Source organism: Eubalaena glacialis, chromosome 14 (genome assembly GCF_028564815.1).
Source record: "Eubalaena glacialis isolate mEubGla1 chromosome 14, mEubGla1.1.hap2.+ XY, whole genome shotgun sequence".
NCBI classification, from domain to species: Eukaryota; Metazoa; Chordata; class Mammalia; order Artiodactyla; family Balaenidae; genus Eubalaena; species Eubalaena glacialis.
Window position 1 is genome coordinate 31,969,734 of NC_083729.1, and position 18,474 is coordinate 31,988,207.

Consider the following 18,474-nt stretch of genomic DNA (forward strand, 5'->3'; position numbering starts at 1 on the left):
TAATCACATGAAACCAAATGGATTATACGAAACAGACTTTTCTGGAAGGATGCTTTAAGGTTCTTCCAGCCCTCGACTGCTAGAATAAACTTATACATCACTACAAACTTTCAATTCAGGGAGCCAGAACACAGTGACAGAATTAGGCCTTACAAGTAAAGTCAGGTCACAGCTCAGGGGAGACCCTATACCGGCCCTCAGAGCCTCTGATTGCTGTAATCCATCATTCCAAACCCCGCCTCCACAACACCGCATCAGTGCCTGACATACCTTCTGGAATTTGATTTGAAAGAAACGAATTACTTGGAATCACTGGTTTATGACAGACAGGATTATTTATTCTGGTCTCAGAGGATACTGGCAGAAAGTTCTCAGGAGGGACACTGTACTTGTGATGGGTATTTGTTAGTAACTTGGCTATTTCTGATTCTTCCTCTAAAAGGGTTATCAAAGAATATACAACAGGTTCTGAAGTTTCTGCAAATGTCAAGGCCTTGCCATAAAGGAACTCAGAAATATGTAAACGACAAGCCAGAGGTAGGTTCTCATTGGTGGAATAAAATGCCACAAGGGGAGCTTGGTAGGGGTATTTGTGGTCTTTAGAAAATCGAATTTCAAGTTCATATAAAAAAGATGCATCTTCGTCAGCATTTAGATGGGAATCATCTACACTTCTTTCTGCTTTTCCAACAATTTGATTTGGGGGCACTTCATGTTTGAATTTGCACTTTGATCCAAATTTGCAATTTCCTCTGAGGTAAAATTTACAGATTTCAAGTGACGTCTCCTGTATATTTTTGGTACGTTCCTTTTGCTTGGATTTGCAGAATTTACTCGCCAAATACCCCAGTTCTAATCCAATGGTCCAGACTCTGTTCTGAATTCTTTCTATAAATTTTTCTCCACAGATTGACTTGAGAGCAAAGGCCTCTTCCTGTCGCTGTTCCACACACTCATCCAAGCTTATACGCGCAACGGCCTCAGAGATCTTCATCCTCTCTCCAAATGTCTCTGAAAAACACTGGGTGAGCAGATGTTCCAGTGATGCCCCCAGGTCTCCATCGCAAATTCTCAGGGCTGCCTGACAGCGCTCGGTGTTGAAACCATACCTGCCAAGTGAGAAGATGACAAAAAAGACTGAGTAATATCAAACCTCAAAAGAGAAATTCATTTAAATACATATATGGGAAGGCATAACTATACATAGGCAGGGTTTGTGTCTTGAAAAAGTGTACCTGATAGGGGCTTCCCTGGTGGCGCAGTGGTTGGGAGTCTGCCTGCCAATGCAGGGGACATGGGTTCGAGCCCTGGTCTGGGAAGATCCCACATGCCGCGGAGCAACTGGGCCCGTGAGCCACAATTACTGAGCCTGCCGGTCTGGAGCCTGTGCTCCGCAACAAGAGAGGCCGCGACAGTGAGAGGCCCGCGCACCGCGATGAAGAGTGGCCCCCGCTCGCCGCAACTAGAGAAAGCCCTCGCACAGAAACGAAGACCCAACACAGCCATAAATAAATAAATAAATAAATAAATTTATATATATTAAAAAAAAAAGTGTACTAACTCCTCCTTCATCTCCCTATCCTAAAAGAGAGGATACTGGGCGTATCAGGTACCACTGGAACGCACACAACACGAAAGTATTGGAGGAGAGGTAGGTGCGTTTATAATACACTTCCAGTTTCCTTCAATTTTCCCATAAATGATGAAAGCAAACCTGGAAAGTTTTTGCACTGCAAATGTTGAGACTGTAAATTCTGGATAATGCGGCTCCACCAGGCCTGAGCCAGCACATTCCAAAGGATCTGAGTCGGGAACGAGGGAAGCTTCTCGTCCAGCTGACCAGTACTGCTCGTCATCATCATCAGGCTCATCATCTTCGTCCTCCCCAGAAACACCTCTTCTGGCAAAAGTAACATTCTCATATATTAATTTCTACTTACCTCAAAGAAAAATCTAGTAAGAGTCTAAGAATTTAATTCAAGGAACCAAAGGACAGAGAATCCTGACCACTATTCAGTCACTGATTTAATTTTTTATTGACCTATTAATTTATATCTCAGCAAGTAACAGAACTTATTACCTGCCTGGTACTATGTTAAATGTTTTATGTACTATCTCTTTGAAAATCTTCCCAATAACCCAGCCAGACTGGAATCTCTATTTTTTTTTTTTTCAGATGATCAACTAAAATTTAAGAGAAGATTAGTAACTGCCAAAGGTTATAAAGTAAAGAGCAACTAGAGATTTTAACCAAGGTAGTCCTCTCTCTCTTCTCATTCGTAAAAACCATCGCTATTTTTTTTTGCTTTGCTGCATAACCACCTTTCCTAAATTTAAGACAGATAAGCGATTTGTAGATAGGATGGAAACTGAGCTGTTCGTGGCTGACCGTTCATTAATTCTGGCAAATGGAAAGGATTAACCTCTCCAACTGAAATCACAAAGCAAAATAGCCAAAAGTCTAAAACAATCTTTCTCTTAGGCAGATGGTCATGAGCAGTGCAATCATAAGACTTCATCTGATCAACTCAATATTTGCTCCTAGAACAATGCTTCTACTTGCTCACTACAAGGTTTTATTTGAAAGGTTATCAATAAAGCAACCACTGAATCCATATTAGCACTGTCCTAGAAAAAGTAAAGATGAAAAGGCGATCTGTACCACTGCTCACAGATACTGCAAAACAACTCACTCTAAAACTGTTGCTGAATAATTATTCTTGTATTTCTCTTGACTCACTTTCAACTAGTTATACAGCCACTACAGGATCAGTACTGATACAGTATTCCAAAGACACACAGGACCCTCACACTGCCAATGCATCTTCCTCAATATAGTAATTTACTGAAATAAAATAATTTACTCAGATCCAACATCCGCATCTTGTTCTTGCAGGTCTCGGAGAAGAGCTTTCACTTTTTCTTGATTCTCAGAAGTCATATGTAGAGTCTGAAGGGGCACTTTGGCTTCAGGCTTCCATTTGGGGTGCGCGTCCCCTTTTCTCACGCTACTGTTACTAGGTCTGCAAAGGACACAAGAACAAAATTACACATTTATCCGTGAGCAGAACTTTTACATTCTCCTCGGGGTCCCCAAATATATACAACATGACTGGACTGTCAAATACCCTACAAAAGATGACAATGAATGTGAAGAGATTCTCTATTTTCTACAGTATTTACCAGACTTCATTATATTGAAACTGCTAGAGAAAAACCTGATTCGATGCTTCATCATTAAATCTGGCTTCACTAACTCAAAAGTCCTCTGGAGAAAGTAATGCTATGATGACTCCTTCTGCACTAGTGGATGTTCAAAAGAAATGTGCTACATACAAAGAGTACATATTTCATTCTATTTGAGGTACTTGATCTGAAAACAACTGAGAGTCCTATCTTGTGAATATTAGGCCCTATTTTTGAAATATTTACCTAAATTATTATTTCCTGATTACAAAAATCATAATAATACATGTTCACTGTAGAAAAGTAGAGAACCAAGAAGAAAACAGAAGTCATCTTAAATCACATCATTCTTTTTCACATACATTTTTTACAAAATTGTACAGCACATATAATCTTTTATAATTTGCTTTATTTCCTTATCAAAATAAAACTGTCATTTCCACCAAATTAAATATTTTCCTACAACTTAACTTTTAAATGGTTACACATACATATAGAGGTACTAGAATTTATTTCACCAATCTTTCATTTTTGGAATTTAATTTTTTTTTTAGGGATACTTTTTAATATTTAAAACAATAATCAGCTCTAAAGTTTAACTTTACTCACTAAATTTCTTTTTTTCACTTGGCATGTTTCATTATAAATTTTCACAAATCTAGGGAAATGGTAGAAACTTTCTCTGCATTGAAAATCCAACATATTATTGAGACTTTGAAAAGAACCACACACTTACACTCGCAAAACTGGGTAGCAAAGGAGAAAATAGAATAGACTGTGGTTTTTAACCACTTAGTTGCAACCTCTGAAAAGAAACGTTAGCCCAAATTCATCATTTCCCCTTTTGGTTTCAAAAAATTTTAAATCTACAGAAATTAACACCATTTACCAAGATTCACCAATTGTCAACAGTTGCCATACTTAAATGCACACACACATTTATGCCCTTCTCTTCTTATTTCTCTCTCTACACACACATATATGCATAGATATATGCTCCCCCATATATGTACATGCATGTTCTGCTGAACCATCTGAATGTAAGTTACAGGCATCACATTCACTCTTAAATACTTCAGCATGTTATTTCCTAAGAACAGAGACATACTTTTATATAACCACAATACTCTTATCACTCACAAGATATTTTATATTGATATCATCTAATATATAATCCATATTCAAAGTTCCTAACTGCCTCAATCATGTCTTCTACAGATTTTCTGATTGAGTATCTAGCTTAAAATGACATTTAGTTATCTGTTTTTCAAACTCTTTTAATTTAGAATAGTTCCCTCACCTATTTCCTGGCATTGACTTTTTTGAAGCACTTAGGCTAGCTGTCTTGTAGAATTCTCACTATTTGGACTTGTCTGATTGTTTCCTCATGATTATTAAAAAAAAAAAAAAAAAAAAAAAGGGGTGGGTGGGTGGGTAGGGGGAGAACTTCCATATGCTCCTATCTCATCTACCTCTTATTTGTAAACCCCTATACTTTGCCTTCCTTCCAGTTCCTAAGGATGAACCATCCTCGATCCTAAAGTCAGTCCCTCTGTATACTGTATATACAATCTCTTTAACCTCCTCAAGGAAATCATTCCAGCACTTATCCCCCGCCCCCCACATCATCAGATCATCAGTTCTTCATTCTCCTTTGGATCATTTCCATCAGCGTACAGACATGCTATATAACATCTACCATCTTAAAAAAAAAAATCTTCCCTTTGACTGCATACCCCTCTCAAGCTATTGTCCTATCTCTCCTCCTTCCCCTGCCCTTTAGAGCAAAACTCCCTCAAAGGGTTATCTAAATCATTGTCTTTGTCACCACTTTCTTTCATCTTCTCTCTGAAACACACTCCAATAGGGTTTTCTCCACACTAAGTATACTAAACCAAACAGCTCTCGTCAAGGTTACCCATGCTATCCACATTGCCAAATCCAGTGGACAATTGTCAGAACACATTTTTCTTTTTTCTTTATACTGGCTGTGCCACGCAGCTTGTGGGATCTTAGTTCCCGACCAGGGATTGAACCTGGGGCCACAGCAGTGAAAGTCCTAACCACTGGGCCACCAGAGAACTCCCGGAACACATTTTTCTTGACCTATTAGAAGCATGTTTTATACAACTTGCGTATTCCCTTAAAGTATCCAATCCAATCTGACTGGATACTTCCCTTGAAAACACCTTCATTCCTTGACTTCCAGAAATAAGCTTAGTTTTCCTCCTACTTCACTGGCAACTCCTCAATCTACTTTGTCTCATTTTCCTAATCTCTCTCAGTTCTAAAGCCTAGAGTGCCCCAGGGCTCAAATTTCAGACCTCTTCTCTATATCCTATCTCATCCAGTCCCATAGCCTTAAAGCACATTTATTCCTAGAGGACTCATACATTTACTTCTCTAGCCTAGATCTTGTTCTTGAACTCCAGACTTATATATTAAATTGCCTATGAAATTGCCTCTTGGAGTGTACCTTCTAACTGGTCTTCCTGCTTCCAACCCATGTCCCCCTGTAGTCTATTCTCCACAGAGCACACTGAGGCAGGGCCACTGAATATGGGTGCACAGACTATACACTATGCAAAGGGTCCTAAAGTAGGGAAGGAGGGGACAGCAAGAGCTAAAATCCAGTCTATGCTCTGCTTGCCAAGACATCCATCCTGGAGCTATAACTGCCCAAAGAAAGGGGCACCATTTTCTAATTCACATGAAGGGATATACTGAATAGCAGTAACTCTGGCTAGAGTGATTGATGTCACACACTCTTGCCTCAAACCCTTCAATGGCTTCCCATTTTACTCAAAGCAAAGCCAAAGTCCTTATAATGGCCTTTTTGGCCATGGCACGTGACTTGGCTCAGTCCAGTTCAAGATGCTGACAAACCTCACGGTTGGTGCTTGAAAGACAGAATTGTGGCGCTTGAAAGAAGCATTTCAGGTAGATAAGGTGTATTTGAACATGTGATGACTGATATATACAGAACAGATGTTTTTGCTTTCCTTGACATTTCCTGGTGGTAGCAGGGGTGAACTTTTGAGAAGGTGCCAAATACCTGTGAGAATGTATGTCTGCCCCATTGAGAATGTCTGTAGAATTCAATTCCATTATTTAAAATAGTTTTTCTACTGACCAGCCCCAGCCTGAAGCTTGACACAATAACTAGACAAGCTATTCTACAACTGTCCTAAGACAACTTTCTCAACTGTGCTGTAATTTTCAAAGGTTATTTTAAAATCCCATTCTTTCGACTATTCTAAAGATTATATATTCCAAAGTATCCTTTTAAAAACTTGGTTTTATATGCTTATGATTTTTTTCTGTAATAAATCATTTTAATGATTATATCTGACCCCTTTGACAGAAAACAGATCAATGGATTCCTAAGGGTCAGGGAAGAGTGTGCTGCAAAGGGCATGGGGGAGTTTTGAAGAACTGTTTATGGCGATGATTGCATTTGTCAAATTTTAGGTTGAGTTTTACTGAATGTAAATTACACTTCCATGAACATGACTTTTAAAACTTAAAAAAAAAACAAAAACAAACAAAATCCTTAGAATGGCCTAAAACATCCTGTACAGTAGAGTCTCTCGAATCTAACTGCCTATCACTTCTTACCCAACCATGCTAGCCACATGGCTTCCTTGCCATCTCCTAAGTCTTCCAAGCACACTCCTGCCTTAGGAACTGTGCACCTGCCGTTCCCTCTGCCTTGAACGTTCTTCCCTTAGATAGCTTCACAGCTTATCCTTCACTTCTTTCTTGTCCTGGCTCAAATGACACATCATTAGAGAAGTTTTCTCTAATGATCACTCCATAGAAAACAGCAACCAGCAATCTATTTCAGTATTTTCTATCCCTTTATCCTTTATTTTTCTCCATAGCACTTACCATCTGACCTATTATTATACCTTTGTTTATGGTCTTTATACCTCAAACCTCCTTCTATGAAGACAAGGACAATATTCTATTCATCGCTGTAATCCTGGTTCCTAAAACAGTGCCTGGTGCATGGTAGGCACTGAGTAAATATTTCCTGCATGAATGAATGTCTGAGACTCTTAAGAACCTAAAAAGTCAGTGTTTTCAGAAAGAATGGAGCTGCATCTAACTCAGCATTTAGGTTCTTAAGTCAGCAGCTAAGGTGAAAGTATAGTTTTAGATTATTCTGGAAGATTCTTAAAAAAGTGTCAAGTTTGAGACTGATACATTATCTCTCAGTATGTCCAAAATGACCATTTTTCATTTAGAATGGAAAAAAAATGTAGATTCTCTGGTTGCATACCAGGTGAAATATTTGATTATGGTAGAGACCATGTATAAGAAATATATACTTAAACATTAGTATCACATACTGAGTACATCAAGAGGCTTAAACTACAAAAAGCACTTGGAAACTGAGACTGACTGAGGGATGAGCACATTCCTCTCCCGTATCCTGTTCACTGCGGAGCCCAGATTCCTTTTGCGGCAAGTTTAACTACTTATATACTATTGGTTCGTCTTTTTCTTTTTTTCCTGAATACATACAGTTGAATTCATTTAAGTTAAAAGCATTTATGATGCAGCTGAACTTCAGCACTCACCTATATTCCTTTCTAAGTAATATTTAGTTGGGAATTATTCCCACAAAAGAGTGTGTGTATGTATGTGTGTATATACACAGCTCTAAAGAAGTCTCTCCATCTCTAAAAATTCAAGTAAACAGCTTGAAGTGCAATTTGAGAAACAACGAGAATTTTATATTTATACTGCATAACATGCAGTAGTAAAATCTTTACTTTCATTAAACATGCATTAGAATTATCAGAATTTATTCACTAATTAAAAGCTGAACATGAGAAAAGTCTGGGTATGATATCTACCACTGGTCATCACATGAAGTTCCAGTAAATATTTGGTTGATCTGGTTGGAAAATAGATAATTCATCAACTAGACAGATGGAGTATAGCCAGATCTCATTTGGGGACCTTCAAACTACAATGCCTAAGAAATACTTAAAATAATTTTCATCACCTTCACCATTTCCAATATTTACTTTCCTAGTAATACTGATTACAATAACAATATTATGCTCAATTCACAGTGTCATGTGGAAGTTAAAGTTAACTTCAGATTTCAAAGCACCACCCCCATCCCCGGCCCAACAAAAGGTGTTATTTGCCATCATGCCTTTAGAAAAGGTTACAAAGAGAGGGCTTTAAAACAAGAGGAAGATAAGTTGGCCAGAACTACTTGGCATTTTCCCCCTTTGTCTTAGTCATCTGTTGTCCATAGATCAGGAATTGATACTGTTTTCATATTTGAACATTTAAAGAGTATAATGACCTGGATGAACGCCTTGATTCATTGAAGATAGAAAAGTCATCGCCATCATCCCAAATTCTACTTGAGGCCTTTCTATTGCCACCAATGCCACCGCCACCGCTGCCACCCCCATGAGATTTACTAGCATGACTTCTGCCTCCTCTTCCTCCTCTGGAAGACCCCTTTCCACCTCCTTTCCCTGGCTTGCCTTTTCTTCTTACTGAAGAACTCATTTTCACCTGCAAGAGAAAAAAGTAATGCAGATATTATAAAAATCAGACAAGTATAATACTCCTTTGTTTGTCAAAGTTATGGATATAGCCTATTTTAAAGAAAAAAAGGAAAATGCATACTTTAAAAGGGCCAGTTTAGGAGAAGCATGGATAAACTGCTTCACAAAAGATTTACAAGCATATCCCCCTCAGGATTAATATTTAATGAGCTTCTCTGACACAGATTTCTTAACCAGGATGTGCATCAGAAATACATGGAGAGGGCTTCCCTGGTGGCGCAGTGGTTGAGAATCTGCCTGCCGATGCAGGGGACACGGGTTCGAGCCCTGGTATGGGAGGATCCCGCATGCCGTGGAGCAACTGGGCCCGTGGGCCACAATTACTGAGCCTGTGCGTCTGGAGCCTGTGCTCCACAATAAGAGAGGCCGCGATAGTGGGAGGCCCATGCACTGCAATGAAGAGTGGCCCCCGCTTGCTGCAACTAGAGAAAGCCCTCGCACAGAAACGAAGACCCAACACAACCATAAATAAATTTTAAAAAAAAATTCCCCATTAATGGATATTTGCATAGTTGCAAACTTCAAAAAAAAAAAAAAAAAAGAAACACATGGAGAAGTTTCAAATCATACATAGGGTGTGTAGGGTCCAATGCTACATTTTGATCTGGTTAGGTCTCACATAGGGTTTAAAAAACTCTAGTTGAGAAGAGATGTTTTCATGTATTAAATACATAATTTGATAAGTAAAATTTATATTTACATATACACTTGCAGAAACACAGCCTTGGCTCAGAGACTTTGCCTCGGGGAAGTAAAACTGTAGAGTTTTGTATGCAATCAAAGTTAAGATGTTATCAGCTTAAAATAGAATGTTACAACTAAAAGATGTTTTATGTCAGTCTCATGGTAAAAAGCAAAAATACAAAACAAAACAAAACAAATTACACAGCAAAAATCTATAGTAGATACATAAAAGATAATAAGGAAGGAATCAAAGCATACCACTACAGAAAATCATCAAATCACAAAGGAAGACAGCAGGAGAGAAAGAAAGAAACAAAGGATCTATAAAACACCCAGGAAACAACAATCAAAATGGCAATAGTGGGCTTCCCTGGTGGCGCAGTGGTTGAGAATCTGCCTGCCAATGCAGGGGACACGGGTTCGAGCCCTGGTCTGGGAAGATCCCACATGCCGCGGAGCAACTAGGCCCGTGAGCCACAACTACTGAGCCTGCGCGTCTGGAGCCTGTGCTCCGCAACAAGAGAGGCCACGATAGTGAGAGGCCCGCGTAGGCCCGCGCACCACGATGAAGAGTGGCCCCCGCTTGCTGCAACTAGAGAAAGCCCTAGCACAGAAACGAAGACCCAACATAGCAATCAATCAATCAATAAATCTTTAAAAAAAAAAATGGCAATAGTAAGCCCTTACCTATCAATAATCACTTTAAATGTAAATGGACTAAATTCGCCCATCAAAATACACAGAGTACCTGAATGGATAAAAAAACAACACTCAGGACTTCCCTGGCGGCGCAGTGGTTAAGAATCCACCTGCCAATGCAGGGGACACAGGTTTGAGCCCTGGTCTGGGAAGATTCCACATGCTGCAGAACAACTAAGCCCATGCGTCACAACTACTGAGCCTGTGCTCTAGAGCCTGCAAGCCACAACTACTGAGCCCGTATGCTACAACTACTGAAGCCCTCGTGCCTAGAGCCTGTGCTCCGCAACAAGAGAAGCCACCGCTATGAGAAGCCCACGCACCACAACGAAGAGTAGACCCTGCTTGCCGCAACTAGAGAAAGCCTGCATGCAGCAACAAAGACCCAATGCAGTCAAAAATAAATAAATAAAAATAAATTTTAAAAAGTTAAAAAAAAAAAAACAAGACTCAACTACATGCTGCCTGCAACAGAATCACTTCAGCTTTAAAGACACACATAGACTGAAACTGAAGTATGTAAAAGACAGTAACTGCACATGGAAACCAAAAGACAGCAGGGGTAGCTATACTTAGACAAAATAGCCTTTAAGTCAAATGCTGTAACAAGAGACAAAGAAGCTCATCATATAACGATAAAGGGGTCAATTCATCAAGGGAATCTAACAATTGTAAGTATTTATGCTCCCAACATCAGAGCACCTAAATATATACAGCAAATATTAACATAATTGAAGAGAGAAATAGACATCAACACAATAATAATAAGGGACTTTAATACCACACTTTCAACAATGGTCATATCATCCAGAAAGAAAAATCAGTAAAGAAATATTGGACTTGAGCTATAATTTAAGCCAAATGGACCAGCAGACATACACAGAACATTCCATTCAAAGCAGGAGACTACATTTTCTTCTCAAACGCACATGGAATATTCTCCAGGATAGATCATATCTTAGGCTATAAAACAAGTTTTGACAAACTTAAGAAGACTGAAATCAGATCAAGCATCTTTTCTAACCACAATGGTATGAAACTAGAAATCAATAACAGAAGGAAAACTGGAAAACTCATAAATATGTGGACATTAAAAAACATGCTCCTGAACAACCAATGGGTCAAAGACAAAATCAAGAGGGAAATTTTAAAATATCTTCAAACAATTGAAAGTGGAAACACAACATACCAAAACTTACGGGATGCAGCAAAAGGAGTTCTAAGAGGACAGTTTAAAGCAATAAATGCCTACATTACGAAAAAGAAAAGATCTCAAATAATCCATCTAAATTTACACCTCAGGGAACCAGAAAAAGAAGAACAAACTAAGCCCAAACTAAGCCAAACTAACTACACCCAAACTAAGTCCAAAGTTAGTAGTATGCATAATAGGAGCACCAGAAGGATGGGGGGGGGGAGGAGAGAGAAAAGAGCAGAAAAAATATTAAAAGAAATAAGAGCAGAAGACTTCTCAAATTTATTGAAAGACAATAACCTACACAGCCAGGAAGCTCTAAGGAGTCCAAGTAGGATACACCCATAGATCCCTAAACAGACACAGTATGTAAAAATGCTGAAAGTTAAAGACAAGGAGAAATCTTGAAAGCATTTAGAGAAAAACAACTTGACACTTACAGATATAAACCCAGTAAGATTAACAGTTGACTTTCTGGCAGAAACGATGGAGGCCAGAAGGCAGTGACATAATACATTCAAAGGACTTAAAGAAAAGAACTGTCAACCAATAATCCTATATCCAGAAAAGCTATCTTTCAAGAATGGAGGTGAAATTAAAAGTTTCTCAGATAAAAGCAGAGAATTTGTTGACAGCAGACCTGCTTTACAAAAAAATACTAAAGGAAGCTCTTCAAGCTGAAGCAAGTGACCCTAGATGATAATTGGAATCCACACAAAAAACAAGAAGCACCAATAAAGGTAATTGTGTAATTACAAAAAAACCCAAAAAACAAAAACAACCCCCTCCCCTCAAAGCCAACAAAACAGTGTAAATGTATATTTTTCTCCTTTCTTCACATAACCGATTTAAAAAGCAACTGTATAAAATAATATGTACATAATGTAATATTGGACCTGTGATGTATAGAAATGTAATGTATTTGCTAATAACAGAACAAAGCAGATCAGTGGGAGCATAGTTGTACTGGGTTAAGAAAATGACTACAGATGGTAAAGCAATAACTATAACAATGTACAGTTGGGGAAGCAACCTAAGTACCCATTGACAGATGAATGGATAAAGAAGATGTGGTATAGATACACAATGGAATATTACTCAGCCATAAAAAAGAATGAAATAATGCCATTAGCAACAACATGGATGGACCCAGAGATTATCATACTAAGTGAAGTAAGTCAGACAGAGAAAGACAAATATCACACGATATTGCTTTATAAGGAATCTAAAAAAAAAAAATGATACAAATGAACTTATTTACAAAACAGAAATGGACTCACAGACATAAAAAATAAACTTATGGTTACCAAAGGGGGATGGGGGGGAGGGGTAAATTAGGAGTTTTGGATTAAAATATACACACTACTATATATAAAATAGATAAGTAATAAGGACCTATTGTATAGCACAGGGAACTATACTCAGTATCTTATAATAACCTATAATGGAAAAGAATCTAAAAAAGAATATAAATACACACACACGTATAACTAAATCACTTTGCTGTACACCTGAAACTAACACATTTTAAATCAACTACATTTCAATATAAAAAATAGAAAAGAATGTACACTTGGGTTTGTAATATTAATAGATATAATATGTATAACAATAATACTGCAAAAAGGAGGGGAAAGGAATACAGCTGTATGAGAGTAACATTTCAATACACTACTAAAATTGAGCTAGTATAAATGTGAAGCTGATTCTGATATGTCAAGATGTACAAGATAAACCCTTGGGCAGTCACTAAAAAACAAAACAAAAACTCAAAAAAATATCGTGAAAAAAATCATTCAAGAAATTAAAATACTGAATTAGAAAATGTTCATTTAATGATAATGCAAAAGAAAGCAGTAAAGTAGGAACAGAGAAACAAAATAGACAAGAGACATATAGACAACAAAAAGTAGAAGGGTAAATGTAAATTCCACTATACCAATAACAACATTAAATGTGAATGGATTGAACAATTCAATCAAAAGACAAATTATCAGACTGTATAAAAACAAGAACCAACTATATGCTATCACTTTAAATTCAAAGATACAAATAAATGAAAAGTAAAAGGATGGAAAAAGAAAAATCATGCAAACAGCAACCACAAGAAAGCTGGAGTGACTATGCTAATATCAGACGAAATAGACTTTAAAGCAAAAAATGTTGTTAGAGATAAAGAAGGACATTTCATAATGATAAGAGAGTCAATCCATGAGGAAGATATTAACAATTACAAATATATTGCACCTAATAACAGAGCACCAGAATACATAAAGCAACAACTGACAGAAATGAACAGAGAGGACTTCTGTGGTGGTGCAGTGGGTAAGAATCCACCTGCCAGTGCAGGGGACACGGGTTCGAGCCCTGGTCCAGGAAGATCCCACATGCCACGGAGCAACTAAGCCCGTGCACCACAACTACTGAGCCTGCATGCCACAACTACTGAAGTCCGTGTGCCCTAGAGCCCACGCGGCGCAACTACTGAGCCCATGCACTGCAACTACGGAAGCCCACAAGCTCTAGGGCCTGCGTGCTGCAACTACTGAAGCCCATGCACCTAGAGCCCGTGCTCCGCAACAAGAGAAGCCACCGCAATGAGAAGCCCGCGCACCGCAACGAAGAGTAACCCCTGCTCGCTGCAACTAGGGAAAGCCTGCGCACAGCAACGAAGACCCAGTGCAGCCAAAAAAAAAAAAAGAAGACGAAATGAACAGAGAAACAGACAATGCATAACAGTAGGAAACTTCAATACCCACTTTCAACAATGGTAGAGAACAACTACTGTAAGTCCCCTACATACGGACAAGTTCTGTTCTGAGAGCTCATTCATAAGTCCAATTTGTTCGTAAGTCCAACAAGATTAGCCTAGGTACCCAACTAACACAATCGGCTATATACTGCTGCTTTTACACTTGCTTCCGGACATCCTGGGCTTGAAATAAAGATTCTGTACTACTGTACTCTATACAGTACTGTACAGTAAAGTACACAAAAGCACAACCACTTGTAGAGGATGCACACATGTGACGATGTTCGCCAGACACATGAGCTAACTTACGTGACTGGACATGCAAACACATGTTCACATCTTTGAAACTTCACAACTTGAAGGTTCGTATGTAGGGGACTTGCTGTAGACAGAAGATCAATAAAGAAATAGAAGACTTGAAACACAGCATAAACCAACTAGACCTAAGAGACATCTATAGAACACTCTACCCAATAAAAATATACATTTTCCTTATGTGTATAAGGAAAATTTTCCAGGATAGACCATATGCTAGGCTATAAAAAAAACCTCAATAAATTTTAAAAGACAGAAACGATACAAAGTATGTTTTGCAACCACAGCGGAATGAAATTTGAAATCAAAAGCAGGGAAATATCTGCGAAACTCACAAACATGTAGAAATTGAACTAGGTCTCTTGATATTCCTTTCTTCAAAATCCTTCATAATTATTCATATTTATTGTTTCTTTTATGTTTATCTTCCCGCCTCCCCAGAAGCTCTCTGAAGGCAAGGATTATGTCTATTTTGATTACCAATGTACCTCTAACACAGTGTCTGGCATATAGAAGAAATTCAATATGTATTTGAAGAATGGCTGAAGGTTGAATAAATGACTGATATGAGAATGGAGATTCATTCATTTATTTATTCATTCCACAAATATTTATTAAGCACTTATTATGTGCCAAGTCCTAGGGACATAACAGCAAAGATGACAAAAATTCCTGCCTCATGAAGCTTATCCTCTAGAGAGTAAGACAGACAATAAATAAATACACAATATCAGTTAAGTGCTATGAAGAAAATGAAAAACTCTGAGAGTGTTATTTTAGATAGAGCGGTCGAGTTAGAGTGGTCATCTTTCTGAGATCATATTGAGAAGACACCTGAACATTCAGAAAATGAGTCATGAAATATTTGTGAAAAGTACATTGTAAGCAGAAGCAATAGTAGGTGAAAAGGGGCCAAGTCCAGAACATCTTCAATGCACTGGGCTGGATGAACAGTAAGGAGTCTGGTGGGTCTGCAATATAGTGAGCAAAGGAGATGAGGTCAGAAAGTAGACGGCCATGTAGGTCCTGGGAAGAACTTTGAATTTTATTCTAAATATAATAGAAAGTCACTAGAGAGCAGAGGCAAAAGCTTGGTATGACTGACTTAGGTTTTAAAACAATTACTCTAAAAAGGGAACCCTCCTACACTGTTGGTGGGAATGTAGATTGGTAGAGCCACTATGGAGAACAGCATGGAAGTTCCTTAAAAAACTAAAAATAGAGCTACCATATGATCCCGCAATCCCACCACTGGGCATATATCCATAGAAAAACATGGTGAGAAAGGATACAGGCACCCCAATGTTCACTGCAGCACTGTTTACAATAGCCAAGACATGAAAGCAACTTAAATGTCTATCGACAGATGAATGGATAAAGAAGATGTGGTACACATATATATTGGAATATTACTCAGCCATTAAAAAGAATGAAATAACGTAGGGGACTCCCCTGGTGGTCCAGTGGTTAAGACTCCGTGCTCCCAATGCAGGCGGCCCGAGTTCGATCCCTGGTCAGGGAACTAGATCCTGCATGCTGCAACTAAGAGCCTGCATGCTGCAACTAAAAGAGCCCACATGTCACAGCTAAAGATCTCACATGCCGCAACTAAAGATCCCACATGCTGCAATGAAGATCCCACGTGCTACAACTAAGACCCGGCGCAGCCAGATAAATAAATAAATAAATATTAAAAAAAAAAAAAAGAATGAAATAATGCCATTTGCAGCAACATGGATGGACCTGGAGATTATCATAGTAAGTGAAGTAAGTCAGACAGAGAAAGACAAATAAATGATATGGCTTATATGTGGAATCTTAAAAAAAAAAAGATACAAATGAACTTATTTACAAAACAGAAACAGACTCACAGACTTAGAGAACATCACAGACTTAGAGAACAAACTTACAGTTACCAGGAGGGAAGGGTTGGGGGGAGGGATAGACTGGGAGCTTGGGATTGACAAATACACACTGCTGTATTTAAAATAGATAACCAGGGACTTCCCGGCCGTCCAGTGGTTGAGACTTCACCTTCCAATGCAGGGGGTGTGGGTTCGATCCCTGGTTGGGGAGCTAAGATCTCACATGCCTCGCAGCCAAAAAACCAAAACATGAAACGGAAGCAATAATATTGTAACAAATTCAATAAAGACTTTAAAAATGGTCCACATCAATAAAATCTTTAAAAAATAAAATAAGATAAAATAGGTAACCAACAAGGACTTACTGTATAGCACAGGGAACTCTGCTCAATATTCTGTAATAACCTAAATGGGAAAAGAATTTGAAAAAGAATAGATACGTGTATATATATATATATATATAACTGAATCACTTTGCTGTACACCGGAAACTAACACAACATTGTTAATCAAATATACTCCAATAGAAAATAAAATTTTTTTAAAACTTCAGATTTACATTAAAATTATCTAGAAAAAAGTAAAAAAAAAAAAAAAAAAATTACTCTAGCTGTTTTGTGAAGAATAAAAAGTCTTTAGGGAGGTGAGGAGAACCAGGAGGCCAGTTAGAAACTACTGCAGTTGTTCAGTCTGGAGATAAAAAACAAAACAAAACAAAACAAACAAACAAAAAAAACACAGTGAGATGGACTAGGGTGGGAGCAAGTGGAGCTGAAAAGTGGCCATAGATTCTCAATGTATTTTAACAGTAGATGAATTGGATGCAAGGTATGAGAAAGAAGTGTCTAGAATTACTGTAAGATTTTAGGGCCTAGATTAACTAGGTGAATAGGGGTCCTGTGCTCAGCCATGTGATCAAAATGGGAATAGTGGGGAGGAAAAGATACGGGGAGTGTCACAAGTTCAGAATGAATGTTACATTTGAGATGTCTTCTAGACATTCAAATGGAGATATGTCGAAGGTATTAATAGTTGGAAATACAAGTCTGCATTGAGGGGAAAGGTAAGATTTTTCATTTACTTCTCTAAAACTCCTGTAAGTTAAATATTATTTTCTATATTTTATAGCAGAGGAAACTAGAGTAACAGATAAATTACATGACTTGTCTAATGTCACCAACTATAGAAGCAAAGTCTGGAGCCAGGGTTTGAAACAATCCATTAGCCTCCAAAGCTGAAATTCTTTCCCCCATATTTCCCTCTTACCCCCCAAACATGTACTTTGTATCTTCAATTCAAAACTTAGTGTTGGGACTTCCCTGGTGGTCCAGTGATTAAGAATCCACCTTCCAATGCAGGGCACACGGGTTCAATCCCTGGTCAGGGAACTAAGATCCCACATGCCACGGGGCAACTAAGCCCATGTGCCGCAACTACTGACCCCGCACGCCGCAACGAAAGATCCCATGTGCCACAACCAAGACCTGATGCAGCTAAATAAATAAATAAAACAAGAAAACAAAACAACAAAACTTACTGTTAAGCCATCCCCCCCTGTGATTTGTGCCTGGGTCTTAATTTGTAAAGGTGACTGAGTGCTGACACAGAGAGATCAATACCACTGAAAGAAAAGTTTAATGTTACTTACAACTCCCCTAGAAAGGAGAGGCATGCCATGCCACGGTGGGCCACAGGGGGAAGCACCAGTGCCAGGAGGAGGCAGAAAGGAACAAGAGTAAGGCATAGGCTGTAGCCTTTCTTGGGTTTTCCACGGGAAAGGCGAGGCCGGGCAGGGTAATCAGTTTAGGATTGGCTAGTTTGAGTAATTCCCACAGACTCTGAGGCATAGGGTACCTGGCCCCAGTCTGATTTAGGGCAGGGGAACTACTAGCTTGGTGGTTAGACAAAGGAGGTGGTTGGAAGTAAGGATGCAGGATTGGTTGTTTTGCATATGAAAGGCGTGGTCACAGGTTAATTGTTAATTAGCTAGCCCTGGGAATGGCAGTTTCTTCCCGGCCAGGTAGGCCCACAAGATGCCAAAACATCATAAATCCATTTAGTCTGGGAAGATTCCAACTATCTTTGTTCACCGTGGACACAGGAACCTAAGTTTGGTTGGAAGAGTATCCTTTGTTTCACATCCAAGTTTGGCTCCCAGGAACAGAATCACCAAGCTGG

At 38.7% G+C, this 18,474-nt stretch overlaps 1 protein-coding gene across 6 annotated transcripts in view; it reads right to left on the reverse strand.

Moving 5' to 3' along the window:
* The window catches only part of DHX57 (DExH-box helicase 57), a 57,329-nt gene that overhangs the window by 38,217 nt on the left and 638 nt on the right, over positions 1–18,474 (reverse strand). For 2 of the 6 annotated variants that reach the window (XM_061211178.1, XM_061211177.1), the window contains exons 2-5: positions 8,516–8,733; positions 2,865–3,023; positions 1,715–1,900; positions 271–1,109 (exon numbers count right to left, since the gene is read on the reverse strand). In XM_061211178.1, coding sequence (XP_061067161.1) covers positions 271–1,109; positions 1,715–1,900; positions 2,865–3,023; positions 8,516–8,727 — 1,396 coding nt within the window. In that variant the 5' untranslated portion in view covers positions 8,728–8,733. Of the gene's footprint in view, positions 1–270; positions 1,110–1,714; positions 1,901–2,864; positions 3,024–8,515; positions 8,734–18,474 lie in introns of those variants that run through there. The other 4 variants (XM_061211183.1, XM_061211180.1, XM_061211179.1 and 1 more) reach the window with 3 other exon arrangements.